At 44.4% G+C, this 16267-nt stretch overlaps 1 protein-coding gene across 1 annotated transcript in view; it reads right to left on the reverse strand.

The window, feature by feature from the left end:
* Positions 1–13517, reverse strand: part of LOC139262113 (vesicle transport protein SEC20-like) — a 52927-nt gene extending 39410 nt beyond the window's left edge. The window contains exon 1 of the mRNA XM_070877260.1: positions 13425–13517. Coding sequence (XP_070733361.1) covers positions 13425–13508 — 84 coding nt within the window. The 5' untranslated portion in view covers positions 13509–13517. The remainder of the gene's footprint in view (positions 1–13424) is intronic.
* Between the last annotated feature and the right edge of the window lie 2750 nt (positions 13518–16267).

The following is a 16267-nucleotide window of genomic DNA, read 5'->3' on the forward strand; positions in this document are numbered from 1 at the left end:
AGTCGAGGTCAGGATTTGAGTGGAAAGATAAGAGTTTCACAAACAAAATAAGCTTGGCGAGGGCAAGGGGAAAGATGGCACAAAGACAGGGTTCAGAGGAGGCAACTACATGAATGATCTTGGAGACAAAAATGTCCAATGAGCTCCTGGTATGTGGTGTTTGATGAGAAGGTGGGGCAGGAGATTGCAGTGATCAAGTAGTCAGAGATACCCTTGTTAGAGATCAGGGGGACAACATTGCCCCTCGCTCTGACTGGGGGCGGTAATCTTCTGGGGCCTGGACTTTTATCGCCCGATTAAAATTGGATTAAAGGGGAGGGCCGCTGCGCACTCTGCATGGCCCTTTGGCGGTTGCCACTGGGCCACCAGAAACGCGTGAGACACCCAAGATGGAGTGCCGGGCTGCACGATGGTGGCCCAATACATGTCGGGCCGACCAACAAAGATGGCAGCCCGGAGAGCTGCAGACCTCCCCTTTAAACAGCGATTCGGGAACGGGTGTCTGCCCGCAAAGCTGCCGTTGACATCTGCCCGCGCCAGCCCCAAGGCCTGCAGGGCAATTTCTCCCATGGGACATTAAGGGGTCAGCGCAGGACAAAGTTGGAATGGGGCTTGAGGGTGTGGAACAATAGGCAACAAGGATTTTATATAATAGGTGTAAGGATCAACCAAAGGCACCACAATTAAAATTAATTCTATGATAGAATGGACAATAAAAAAAACAGCACTTCAACCCCCAGCCCTTCAAACTCCACAGTAAAGGGCAAGAGTGACAAGATCATGTGATCACCTCCAAGTTCCTCTCTAAGTCACACACCATTCTAATGTGGACATACACCATTGTTGTTTCATCCTCACTGGGTCAAAATCTTGGAACTCCTTATCTTAGACCAGCACGGGAGCATCCTCACCACAAGGACTGCAATGGTTTAAGAAAACGACCCACCATCAACTTCTCACTGTAAATAGGGATGGGCAACAAACATGTCAAATCAGCGCACTTGGAAAGAGGTGACACGATTGGTCCAAGTCAGCATGGATTTGTGAAAGGGAAATCATGCTTGACAAATCTTCTGGAATTTTTTGAGGATGTTTCCAGTAGAGTGGACAAGGGAGAACCAGTTGATGTGGTATATTTGGACTTTCAGAAGGCTTTCGACAAGGTCCCACACAAGAGATTAATGTGCAAAGTTAAAGCACATGGGATTGGTGGTAGTGTGCTGACATGGATTGAGAACTGGTTGTCAGACAGGAAGCAAAGAGTAGGAGTAAATGGGTACTTTTCAGAATGGCAGGCAGTGACTAGTGGGGTACCGCAAGGTTCTGTGCTAGGGCCCCAGCTGTTTACCTTGTACATTAATGATTTGGACGAGGGGATTAAATGTAGTATCTCCAAATTTGAGGATGACACTAAGTTGGGTGAGCTGCGAGGAGGATGCTGTGAGGCTGCAGAGTGACTTGGATAGGTTAGGTGAGTGGGCAAATGCATGGCAGATGAAGTATAATGTGTATAAATGTGAGGTTATCCACTTTGGTGGTAAAAACAGAGAGACAGACTATTATCTGAATGGTAACAGATTAGGAAAAGGGGAGGTGCAACGAGACCTGGGTTTCATGGTACATCAGTCATTGAAGGTTGGCATGCAGGTACAGCAGGCAGTTAAGAAAGCAAATGGCATGTTGGCCTTCATAGCGAGGGGATTTGAGTACAGGGGCAGGGAGGTGTTGCTACAGTTGTACAGGGCCTTGGTGAGGTCACACCTGGAGTATTGTGTACAGTTTTGGTCTCCTAACTTGAGGAAGGACATTCTTGCTATTGAGGGAATGCAGCGAAGGTTCACCAGACTGATTCCCGGGATGGCAGGACTGACATATCAAGAAAGACTGGATCAACTGGGCTTGTTTTCACTGGAGTTCAGAAGAATGAGAGAGGATCTCATAGAAACGTTTAAAATTCTGACGGGTTTAGACAGGTTAGATGCAGGAAGAATGTTCCCAATGTTGGGGAAGTCCAGAACCAGGGGTCACAATCTAAGGATAAGGGGTAAGCCATTTAGGACCGAGATGAGGAGAAACTTCTTCACCCAGAGAGTGGTGAACCTGTGGAATTCGCTACCACAGAAAGTTGTTGAGGCCAATTCACCAAATATATTCAAAAAGGAGTTAGATGTAGTCCTTACTACTAGGGGGATCAAGGGGTATGGCGAGAAAGCAGGAATGGGGTACTGAGGTTGCATGTTCAGCCATGAACTCATTGAATGGCGGTGCAGGCTCGAAGGGCCGAATAGCCTACTCCTGCACCTATTTTCTATGTTTCTATGTTTCTATAATTCTGGAGAATCTGCACTATACCCACCTCCAAGGCTAATATATTCTTCCTGGGGCGTGGTACCAAAAAACAGAGTGCAATATTCCAGATGGGGTCTGACCAAGACTCTGTACAACTGAAGCATCACTTCCTCACTTTTGTAGTCCAATCCCCCCTTGAGATAAAGGCCAACATTCGATTAGCCATTCTACCAGCTTTTTTTGATTTATGTACATGGACACCCAAATCTCTTTGCTCCTCCACTTTTCCTAGTCTCTTGCCATTGAGAACATATTTCTGAGTTTTTCCCCCTAAAAGATTTGCAGAAAATACCAGAGGTCAAAAATAAGTTACAAATTTGGGATTGATTTTCGCAACTTTTCCTCAATGTTGCACTGGGCGCATCACAAGATGGCAAGCGAGGTGGAAGGGGCAGTTCTGATCTTCTGCCTCATTTTCCTATAGCTATATTCATTGGGCACCCCAGTGAAAGCTAGCGTAGGATCTATTGTCTTATCCATGCAGACCAGAAATCGATGGGAGCCTTATGGTAGACCGAAGACAGGCAGATAAGCTTTTTTTTCATTATAAACCCCCGGGCGTTTTTTTCACACAATTGGGTCCTTCGAGATGTTGATTTCCATCAGCAGCAAGAAAGAAACATAGAAACGTAGAAAACAGATGCAGGAGTAGGCCATTCGGCCCTTCTAGCCTGCACCGCCATTCAATGAGTTCATGGCTGAACATGCAACTTCAGTACCCCATTCCTGCTTTCTTGCCATACCCCTTGATCCCCCTAGTAGTAAGGACTACATCTAACTCCTTTTTGAATATATTTAGTGAATTGGCCTCAACAACTTTCTGTGGTAGAGAATTCCACAGGTTCACCACTCTCTGGGTGAAGAAGCTTCTCCTCATCTCGGTCCTAAATGACTTGCCCCTTATCCTTAGACTGTGACCCCTGGTTCTGGACTTCTCCAACATTGGGAACATTCTTCCTGCATCTAACCTGTCTGAACCCATCAGAATTTTAAACGTTTCTATGAGATCCCCTCTCATTCTTCTGAACTCCAGTGAATACAAGCCCAGTTGATCCAGTCTTTCTTGATAGGTCAGTCCGCCATCCGGGGAATCAGTCTGGTGAACGTTCGCTGCACTCCCTCAATAGCAAGAATGTCCTTCCTCAAGTTAGGAGACCAAAACTGTACACAATACTCCAGGTGTGGCCTCACCAAGGCCCTGTACAACTGTAGCAACACCTCCCTGCCCCTGTACTCAAATCCCCTCGCTATGAAGGCCAACATGCCATTTGCTTTCTGTACCTGCATGCCAACCTTCAATGACTGATGTACCATGACACCCAGGTCTCGTTGCACCTCCCCTTTTCCTAATCTGTCACCATTCAGATAATAGTCTGTGTCTCTGTTTTTACCACCAATGTGGACAACCTCACATTTATCTACATTATACTTCATCTGCTATGCATTTGTCCACTCACCTAACCTATCCAAGTCACTCTGCAGCCTCATAGCATCCTCCTCGCAGCTCACACTGCCACCCAACTTAGTGTCATCCGCAAATTTGGAGATACTACATTTAATCCTCTCGCCTAAATCATTAATGTAGTGTAAACAGCTGGGGCCCCAGCACAGAACCTTGCAGTACCCCACTAGTCACTGCCTGCCCTGATGTCAGAGGCCTGTATCTATGTTTAATTTTGTGCCCGTTTCTCAGGTAGACAGCCTAGTCAGGATGCGTTGCGCCTGTCCAATCATCATCATAGGCAGTCCCTCAGCATCGAGGAAGACTTGCTTCTACTCTAAAATTGAGTTCTCAGGTGACTGTACAGTCCAATACGGGAATTACAGTCTCTGTCACAGGTGGGACAGACAGTGGTTGAAGGAAAGGGTGGGTAGTCCGGTTTGCTACACACTCCTTCCGCTGTCTGCACCCGGCTTCTGCATGATCTTGGCGATGAGACTCGAAGTGCTCAGCGCCCTCCCGGATGCTCCTCCTCCACTTAGGGCAGTCTTGGGCCAGGGATTCCCAGGTGCGGAGAGTATGTTACATTTTATCAAGGAGGCTTTGAGAGTGTTTTTGAAACGTTTCCTCTGCCCACCTGGGGCTTGCTTACTGTGTAGGAGTTCCAAGCAGAGCAATTGCTTTGGGAGTCGGGCATACGGACGATGTGGCCCGCCCAACGGAGCTGGTCGATTGTGGTCAGTGCTTCGATGCTGGGGATATTGCCCTGAACGAGAACACTGACCTTGGTGCGTCTATCCTCCCAGTGGATTTGCAGGATCTTGCGGAGGCAGCGCTGGTGGTATTTCTCCAGCGCTTTGAGGTGTCTACTGTATATGGTCCACTTCTCTGAGCCATATAGGAGGGCTACCCTGTAAACCATAAGCTTGGTGCCAGATTTGAGGTCCTGGTCTTCAAACACTCTCCTCAGGCGACCGAAGGCTGCGCTGGTGCACTGGAGGTGGTGGACCTCATCATCGATGTCTGCCCTTGCTGATAGTAGGTATGGAAAATGGTCCATGTTGTCCAAGGCCGTGCCATGGATTTTGATGACCGGGGGCAGTGCCGTGTGACGGGGTCAGGTTGGTGGAGGACCTTTATCTTATGGATGTTTAGTGCAAGGTCCATGCTTTCGTACGCCTCAGTGAAGATGTTGACGATGGCTTGGATTTCAGCCTCTGAATGTGCGCAGACACAAGCGTCGTTTGCGTACTGTAGTTCGATGACAGAGGATGGGACGACCTTGGATCTAGCCTGGAGGTGACGAAGGTTGAACAGGTTCCCATTGGTTCTATACTTTAGTTCCACTCCAACAGGGAGCCTGTTGAGAGTGAGATGGAGCATTGCAGCAAGGAAGATCGAGAAGAGCGTTGGTGCGATGATAGTACGGTTGGGAGGGCTTTAAACGAGCTTGGCAGGGGGATGGGAACCCAGGAGAGGGCTCTGAGCTAGTTAGAGTGGGTGAGAGCTCAGATAAACAGAACCCCAAGAAAGAATGCAAAAGGCAGGAGGCAACAGAGCACAGTAGCACTGGGGTAAGTGTAAACCACAAGGTGATAGGAAGGGACAATATGTATGAATATAAAAGGGCTGCAGGAGGGGTCGAAACTAAAAATCATGGTTTAAAAACTAGTATTAAAACACTTTACCTAAACGCACGCAGCATTCGAAACAAAGTAAATGAGATGACAGCACAAATCATTACAAATGGGTATGATTTGATGGCCATTACTGAAACGCGGTTGCAGGGTGGCCAAGACTGGGAATTAAACATACAGGGGTATCTGACAATTCGGAAAGATAGACAAGAAGGGAAAGGAGGTGGGGTAGCTCTGTTAATAAAGGATGATATCAGGGCAGTTGTGAGAGACGATATTGGCTCTATTGAACAAAATGTTGAATCATTGTGGGTGGAGAATAGAGATAGTAAGGGGAAAAAGTCACTGGTGGGCGTAGTTTATAGGCCCCCAAATAATAACTTCACGGTGGGGCGGACAATAATCAGGGGAATAATGGAGGCATGTGAAAAAGGAACGGCAGTAATCATGGGGGATTTTAACCTACATATCGATTGGTCAAATCAAATCTCACGGGGTAGCCTTGAGAAGGTATTCATAGAATGTATACGGGATTGTTTCTTAGAACAGTATGTTACAGAACCTACAAGGGAGCAAACTATCTTAGATCTGGTCCTGTGTAATGAGACAGGAATTATAAACGATCTCCTCGTAAAAGATCCTCTCGGAATGAGTGATCACAGTATGGTTGAATTTGTAATACAGATTGAGGGTGAGGAAGTAGTGTCTCAAACGAGCGCACTATGCTTAAACAAAGGGGGCTACAGTGGGATGAGGGCAGAATTGGCTAAAGTAAACTGGGAACACAGACTAAACGGTGGCACAATTGAGGAACAGTGGAGGACTTTTAAGGAGCTCTTTCATAGTACTCAACAAAAATATATTCCAGTGAAAAAGAAGGGCGGTAAGAGAAGGGATAACCAGCCGTGGATAACCAAGGAAATAAAGGAGAGTATCAAATTAAAAACCAATGCGTATAAGGTGGCCAAGGTTAGTGGGAAACTAGAAGATTGGGAAAATTTTAAAAGACAGCAAAGAATGACTAAGAAAGCAATAAAGAAAGGAAAGATAGATTACGAAAGTAAACTTGCGCAAAACATAAAAACAGATAGTAAAAGCTTTTACCGATATATAAAACGGAAGAGAGTGACGAAAGTAAATGTTGGTCCCTTAGAAGATGAGAAGGGGGATTTAATAATGGGAAATGTGGAAATGGCTGAGACCTTAAACAATTATTTTGCTTCGGTCTTCACAGTGGAAGACACAAAAACCATGCCAAAAATTGCTGGTCACGGGAATGTGGGAAGGGAGGACCTCGAGACAATCACTATCACTAGGGGAGTAGTGCTGGACAGGCTAATGTGACTCAAGGTAGACAAGTCCTCTGGTCCTGATGAAATGCATCCCAGGCTATTAAAAGAGATGGCGGAAGTTATAGCAGATGCATTCGTTATAATCTACCAAAATTCTCTGGACTCTGGGGAGGTACCAGCGGATTGGAAAGCAGCTAATGTAAAGCCTCTGTTTAAAAAAGGGGGCAGACCAAAGGCAGGTAACTATAGGCCGGTTAGTTTAACATCTGTAGTGGGGAAAATGCTTGAAACTATCATTAAGGAAGAAATAGCGGGACATCTAGATAGGAATAGTGCAATCAAGCAGACGCAGCATGGATTCATGAAGGGGAAATCATGTTTAACTAATTTACTGGAATTCTTTGAGGATATAATGAGCATGGTGGATAGAGGTGTACCGATGGATGTGGTGTATTTAGATTTCCAAAAGGCATTCGATAAGGTGCCACACAAAAGGTTACTGCAAAAGATAATGGTACGCGGTGTCAGAGGAAATGTATTAGCATGGATAGAGAGAATTGGCTGGCTAACAGAAAGCAGAGAGTCGGGATAAATGGGTCCTTTTCGGGTTGGAAATCGGTGGTTAGTGCTGTGCCACAGGGATCGGTGCTGGGACCACAACCGTTTACAATATACATAGATGACCTGGAAGAGGGGACAGAGTGTTGTGTAACAAAATTTGCAGATGACACAAAGATTAGTGGGAAGGCGGGTTGTGTAGAGGACACAGAGAGGCTGCAAAGAGATTTAGATAGGTTAAGCGAATGGGCTAAGGTTTGGCAGATGGAATACAATGTCGGAAAATGTGAGGTCATCCACCTTGGGAAAAAAAAACAGTAAAAGGGAATATTATTTGAATGGGGAGAAATTACAACATGCTGCGGTGCAGAGGGACCTGGGGGTCCTTGTGCATGAATCCCAAAAAGTTAGTTTGCAGGTGCAGGTGCAGCAGGTAATCAGGAAGGCGAATGGAATGTTGGCCTTCATTGCGAGAGGGATGGAGTACAAAAGCAGGGAGGTCCTGCTGCAACTGTACAGGGTATTGGTGAGGCCGCACCTGGAATACTGCGTGCAGTTTTGGTCACCTTACTTAAGGAAGGATATATTAGCTTTGGAGGGGGTACAGAGACGAGTCACTAGGCTGATTCCGGAGGTGAGGGGGTTACATTATGATGATAGATTGAGTAGACTGGGTCTTTACTCGTTGGAGTTCAGAAGGATGAGGGGTGATCTTATCGAAACATTTAAAATAATGAAAGGGATAGACAAGATAGAGGCAAAGAGGTTGTTTCCACTGGTAGGGGAGACTAGAACTAGGGGGCACAGCCTCAAAATACAGGGGAGCCAATTTAAAACCGAGTTGAGAAGAAATTTCTTCTCCCAGAGGGTTGTGAATCTGTGGCATTCTCTGCCCAAGGAAGCAGTTGAGGCTAGCTCATTGAATGTATTCAAATCACAGATGGATAGATTTTTAAGAAATAAGGGAATTAAGGGTTATGGGGAGCAAGCGGGTAATTGGAGCTGAGTCCACGGCCAGATCAGCCATGACCTTGTTGAATGGCGGAGCAGGCTCGAGGGGCTAGATGGCCCTCTCCTGTTCCTAATTCTTATGTTCTTATTATGTTCTTACGGCTAAAGGGATCAAGGGCCATGGAGAGAAAGCAGGAAAGGGGTACTGAGGGAATGATCAGCCATGATCTTATTGAATGGCGGTGCAGGCTCGAAGGGCCGAATGGCCTATTCCTGCACCTATTTTCTGTGGGCCCAAGTTTCCACACGATAAAAAACGGGTGCCCCTCCGAGCTGGGCGCCCGTTTTCGCGCCTAAAACGGCGCCTGAAAAAAAAACACGCTATTCTCGAGCGCCTTGCAGCTCCATGTCTGCCTGACGTGGCGTGAAGGGGGCAGAGCCTACCACTCGCGCCGATTTTGTAAATGGGAGGGGGCGGGTACCATTTAAATTAGTTTTTTTCCTGCCGGCAACCCTGCGCGTGCACGTTGGAGCGTTCGCGCACGCGCAGTGTGAAGGAAACATTGGCACTCGGCCATTTTTGTAGTTCTTTGTAGCTGTTTAATTTTTGAACATTTTTTAATAAAAGCACATTGCCATCAGCACATCAGCACTGAGAAGGCTGCAGGAAGCCTCAGAAGTTGAGCAGCCATTCCCGACGGCTCAACTTCTGAGGCTTCCTGCAGCCTTCTCACTGTCTCCTTCCCGCCCGCCGTCTGGAACGGCTTCCTCTCCCCTCTCCTCCCCCCCCCCCCCCCACCCCCCTGCTGCGTTCGGTCAATCGGGCCCGCACTCCCGCCGTCTGGAACGGCTTCCTCCCCCCCCCCCCCGCTGCGGTCGGGCGGGCGGTCGGTCAGGCCCGCACTCCCTCCCTCTCGCCCGCCCATCGTCGGGAACAGCTTCCTCCTCCCCCCCTGCCGTCGGGAACGAACGAACGAACTTGTGAGGCTGGCTGAAGCACTTTCACACAGGTAGGAAGATGGTTTATTTAATCTTTTCTTTGCTTATAAATTTTTATTCATGTTGGATTTATTTGTATAATATTTGTATAAGTATAACTAAGGATTTATTGTAGAATTTAATGACTTCCCTTCCCCCCCCCCCCCCCCCCTCGTTCTGGACGCCTAATTCGTAACTTGCGCCTGATTTTTTAATGTGTAGAATAGTTTTTTTCAGTTCTACAAAAATCTTCACTTGCTCCATTCTAAGTTAGTTTGGAGTACGTTTTCACTGTGGAAACTTTGAAATCAGGCGTCAGTGGCCGGACACGCCCCCTTTTGAAGAAAAAATTCTGTTCCAAAGTAGAACTGTTCTAACTGACTAGAACTGCAGAAAAAAAAAATGTGGAGAATTGCGATTTCTAAGATAGTCCGTTCTCCACCAGTTGCTCCTAAAAATCAGGCGCAAATCATGTGGAAACTTGGGCCCTATGTTTCTATGTTTCTAATTTCTATGCTTGACCCCGGTCCAGACGTGGAATGCTGAGGTGAGGGGTGGGGCAGGAAAATGAGCTCCTCAATTTCACCAGTAAAGTGCAAACAAAGTTCACTTGTGATGGAAGTGAGAAAATGCTCATCACATCATAGAAAATCCTACTCAACTGGTTTAAAAAAATTTTTTTCCAATAAATCTAAAAAGTAAACATCTTAAAAAAAAAAACTGAATGACTGCATCTAAAGACCAGCTCAACAAATGCTACATGGACACAATCACCACACACAATCCTCATACAAGTGTTAAATATATCTCCTGCCCCATAAATAAATTCTTCACAATATACTTATGGATGAGGTAGGCTATTCAGCCAATCTCAAGTCAATCGTCCAGAACAGTGCTACACAATCCTATGGCAGGATCTAATTCTTTCTTAAATAATTGCAGGATTTTCACCTCCATCACTCTGCTCAGAGTTCTAAGTGTCGATCACCCTCGATATTAAGAAAAATGAAAGTCTTAGGTTTACACTCATGTTTAAACAAATGTTAACATTAAGCCTAGATAAACAAAACAGCACACAAATTCTTGGGTACGGAAGCACCATCTTCATGAAAATGTTTCGGAGGAAGAAAAGCTGCCATGATAATGTCACATTTATATGATACCATGATATTTTGATGTGCTTTACATCATTTTGTTGTTTCCACAAAACAGTTATAAGGAAGCTAAACAATTACCCTCAACTTGGGTGGCATATGCCCACACAATCACATACATATTGTACACTTATTACTCTCCATCTCAAATTATATGATACCATGATATTTTGATGTGCTTTACATCATTTTGTTGTTTCCACAAAACAGTTATAAGGAAGCTAAACAATTACCCTCAACTTGGGTGGCATATGCCCACACAATCACATACATATTGTACACTTATTACTCTCCATCTCAAATTAGATAACTGCAATATGCTTGTGTATTTATATAGTCTATAATCTGTATGTATATATTGTACCCATATATTCTATGTAGTCTGTACCCCTACACTCTATATAGTGAGTCTATATACATACACACTACACCATGTGTGCATATACACAATATTATAGTGTCCACGCACTCACTGCTTGTACACACACACTCTGCCTGTACACACACACACTGTATGAATATATACACACACACTGCCTGCATGTACAGACACACACATACACACACACTGCCTGTACACATCCATACCCACACACACAATGCCTGTACACATACACACACACACACACTGCCTGCACGTAGACAAACAAACTGCCTGTATGTATACACACACACACTGCCTGTACACATACATACCCACACACGGCTTGTGCGTACACACACACACACGGCCTGTGCGTACGCACGCGCTGCCTGTGCATACATGCACACACTGCCTGCACACACACTGCCTGTACGCACACACACACACAGCCTGTACGCACACACACACTGCCTGTACATACACACACTGCCTGTACATACACACACTGCCTGTACGTGCACACACACACAGCCTATACGTACACACACACAGCCTATACGTATACACACACACAGCCTATACGTATACACACACACACACTGCCTATATGTATACACATAAACACACAGCCTGTAAGCATACATACACACACAGCCTGTACGTATACACACACACACTGCCTGTAAGCATACACACCCCCTGTAAGTATATATACACAGCCTGTACGTATACATACACATACAGCCTGTACATGCACCAACACACACTGCCAGTACGTATACACACACAGTGCCTGTACTTATACACACACACTGACTGTCTGTGCATATACACACACACACACACAGCCTGTGCATATACACACATACACAGCCTGTGCGTAAATATACACACACACGCACACAGCCTGTGCGTAAATATACACACACACAGCCTGTGCGTAAATATACACACACACAGCCTGTGCGTAAATATACACACACACACACAGCCTGTGCGTAAATATACACACACACACAGCCTGTGCGTAAATATACACACACACACAGCCTGTGCGTAAATATACACACACACACACACAGCCTGTGCGTAAATATACACACACACACACACAGCCTGTGCGTAAATATACACACACACACACACAGCCTGTGCGTAAATATACACACACACACACAGCCTGTGCGTAAATATACACACACACACACACACACACAGCCTGTGCGTAAATATACACACACACACACACACACAGCCTGTGCGTAAATATACACACACACACACACAGCCTGTGCGTAAATATACACACACACACACATCCTGTGCGTAAATATACACACACACACACATCCTGTGCGTAAATATACACACACAGCCTGTGCGTAAATATACACACACACAGCCTGTATCATATAAATGTGACATTATCATGGCAGCTTTTCTTCCTCCGAAACATTTTCATGAAGATGGTGCTTCCGTACCCAAGAATTTGTGTGCTGTTTTGTTTATCTAGGCTTAATGTTAACATTTCTTTAAACATGAGTGTAAACCTAAGACTTTCATTTTTCTTAATATCGAGGGTGATCGACACTTAGAACTCTGAGCAGAGTGATGGAGGTGAAAATCCTGCAATTATTTAAGAAAGAATGCACCAACTGCCTGTGCGTACATACACATACCTGTACATACATACACACACTGCCTGCACACACACACAGCCTGTACGCACACACTCACTGCCTGTACACACATACACTGCCTGTATATATACACACGCAGCCTATACGTATACATACACACACAGCCTATACGTATACACAAATACACACAGCCTGTAAGCATACATACACCCTGTAAGTATGTATACACAGCCTGTACGTATACACGCACTGCCTGTACGTATACATACACATACAGCCTGTACATGCACCAACACACACACTGCCAGTACGCACACACACACACAGCCTGTGCATATACACACACACGTGCGTAAATACACACACAGCCTGTGCATAAATACACACACAGCCTGTGCGTGCGTACGCGCGTGCTGCCTGTGCGTGCGTACACACACGCGCGCTGCCTGTACACACACGCTGCCTGTACACACATACACTGCCTGTACACACACACACACAGCCTGTACACACACACACCCTGTATACACATACTGCCTGTATGTATACACACAGCTTGTATGTATACATACACACAGCCTGTATGTATACATACATACACAGCCTGTATGTATATAGTCTGTATGTATACACACAAACACACAGCCTGTAAGCATACACACCCTGTAAGTATATATACACAGCCTGTATGTATACACACACTGCCTGTACATATACATGTACATGCACCAACATACACACTGCCAGTATGTACACACACACAGTGCCTGTACGTATACACACACACTGACTGCCTGTGCATATACACACGCGCGCGCACACTGCCTGTGCGTGTACACACACACTGCCTGCACGTATACACAAATACCTGTACGTATGTATGCAAACACACAATACCATGCTGGCTGTATGTATGCACACAGGCTGCCTGTACATATGTACACAAACACACACTGCCTGTACATTCACAGTCCTGTTCATGTGCTGTTTCTGTCCGGATGATCCTGGTATAATTGTGATTTTTTTGGTGGGGCATCGAGTGAAGTAGACGCGGCTTCACCTGAACCAACGCCTTGATCTCCAGATCATATTTGATGATCTCCTGCGCGCAGATCTTGACATGAACATCCTGAGCCGCCGCCATCTTATCTGGGGCTACGGCAGCCGCGAGTCCGGCGAAGGGAGTGCGAGAAACGCGCTTTATTCCAAAATAGCTTCGTGTTCAAGTGGCTGCGTTTCAAACTGCAGCATCTGCCTGTTTTCACTAAAATGCTGCATTTCTATTCTCTGTTTCTGTATCTTGACCCCAATGCCATCGGCTTTGTTATTATTACTTATGTTGTTTATATAAAATATAAAACAGCCTCATTTCAAATCAGCGATGCATTACATCTTCGAAATGTTCCATTTCGTGTTCGTGACGATCAGCATCTCCTCAATATGCAGGAGACCAATGCTCTCCTTAATGATGTAACAATAGTGCAGAACGGGATAGGAATTCTTGAGCCTGACTTATTGAAAATTAAAGTTATTTTTATGATGCACTTCCGAACTGCAGCCCGCCGCACTCCGAACGTTAATGTTGCTTTAACGCATTAGTTTTGCAAAAGAGCTTATGTGTTAATTGTAATATATCTCAAATATTGTCAGTTGCTTTCCTATTTAAGCAAGATTACATGAACATCTTGTAGCCAGGTTTAGCAAGGTAAACTCTTCAGCAATGTTGGTAAAATATTTACTTGAAGGGAAGGTTAATAAATAAGATTGCATTTTGTATCATCCAAAAGTGGTGGAATAAAAGAGTTGTACTGTATATGTGCTCTGGAATAAAATGTTACCGACTCATTTTGTCCTTTGCTTTCATTTTTACTGAATCTCTATTTAACACCAACATCATGAAAGTTCTGTCATGTTCGTAACAACATAGGTTGTTCTTAACTGCTTCATATATACAATGCTTCCTGGGACAAAGGGTCATTTAGTAGCTCAAAGATTACAGTCAATCATTAACACATTTGCAAAGAAAGTACTTTACTGCAACCTTATACACACAATCCTTCAGTGTGATTTTTATGCCATTGCTTAGGCTTCTTTTCTAACTTAAAACTTGATCAGAATTATATATATTTTGTATAATTTACTTTACAAATATGCATTCAGAAATCTTCATAATTTAGAGTTAAATAAACTATACAGAGCTGATAACGTGGTCCTAGCACAATGGGGCTGGGACTGCTGTTCTTCCAGCTTTGTGCGTCTATAGTGCAGAGAGCACACCTCATTGTACTGCAACGTCAGCTCATTTACATGGAGTTGCAGCACTTCCAGCCGAAGGTTGAGTTATTCTATGCCAGCAGCTCTTAAAGAGCTTCTGATCACCTTGAAAGCTGTCCTGTTGCTGAAGAGAATGAGAAATGGCTGTGCCTGATTTATCCATTAAATCCATTATATGTGCCAATGTAGAAAATTAGCAAAAGCTTCAAAACAGCTGGCACAACATCCAAAAAACTGATAATTCAAGAATGAAGCTGACATGTGAAAACAACTAAGTCTATCCAACATTTTTCCAATTCTATTGAAAGCCTGCAGATGGAAATACAAATGTTAACAGGACAAAATTGGCAATGGATTGGCATTCCAGAAAATGTTGAATTTTTTATTAAAAATAATACACTGGTTAATTTCACCACTTTTGTACTAGAACTAGAGGGCATAATCTTAGAATAAGGGTCCGTCCTTTTAAAACTGAAATGAGAAGAAATTTCTTCTCTCAGGGGGTTGCAAATCTGTGAAATTCGCTGTCTCAAAGAGCTGTGGAAGCTGGGACATTGAATAAATTTGACAGAAATAGACAGTTTCTTAAACGATAAGAGAATAAGGGGTTATGGGGAGCGGGCAGGGAAGTGGAGCTGAGTCAATGATTGGATCAGCCATGATCGTATTAAATGGCGGAGCAGGCTCGAGGGGCCGTATGGCCTACACCTGCTCCTATTTCTTAGGTTCTTATCGTGATAGATTTTAGCTCCCTAGTTCATAGAGCCAATCTAGCAATCGACCCTCTTTGTTTGCAGGGACACTGTCTACTCCAACCATTTCAGTTCCTATTGGCACTCTTCACCCACTTCCCCTCAATTCCAGCTGGCAATCATTTTCACGACTGTTGAAACTGAAACATTTTACAATCTACTTCCTCAATTCAACCAACAAGCCTCAGTGCCCATATTACTACCGCTAAATTTAATTGAATTGAATAAATGATAGGAATAATCCAGGAAAAATATCACAATCATAGATCTACCTTAATGTTAATTATCCCCATCGTAAATGTTCTTGATTTTTGAGTGTTAAGTATTAAAATTATTCGCACTTCTCTAATGTCTGCATTTGGCCTAGACTTCCATTTTTAGAGATCCACTGCTTTAAACAAACAGGCATCTGGAATGGTAGCACAGTCCCAGGGAGAAAACTGTCCACACTCCTGCTTCTTGGATTCTCCGTAGCATCTTCTCAATCAGCAGGAACACATCAAAAACAATCAACTTTCAAGTTCGTTATCAGCTTAAAACTACCTTTCAGGAAATTAGTTATAAAAAACCCATGTATTGAAGATTCACTCAAAAATAATTTGGATGAGTTTTATAAAGTCGAAAAGTATATTATTTAGAACGGTAATGTCTAATCCAGATTATTTTAGATAATGGTGCAGAATGAAAAATAACATGTGGACATGTAGCCTTTCGTCAGTATGTAAGCAATGATACAGAGCTACCCAACAACAATGAAATCATAGAAACATAGAAACAGAAAATAGTTGCAGGAGTAGGCCATTCGGCCTTCGAGCCCGCACTGCCATTCAATGAGTTCATGGCTGAACATGCAACTTCAGTACCCCATTCCTGCTTT

The sequence above is a fragment of the Pristiophorus japonicus genome, chromosome 4, assembly GCF_044704955.1.
Source record: "Pristiophorus japonicus isolate sPriJap1 chromosome 4, sPriJap1.hap1, whole genome shotgun sequence".
Taxonomy (NCBI): domain Eukaryota; kingdom Metazoa; phylum Chordata; class Chondrichthyes; family Pristiophoridae; genus Pristiophorus; species Pristiophorus japonicus.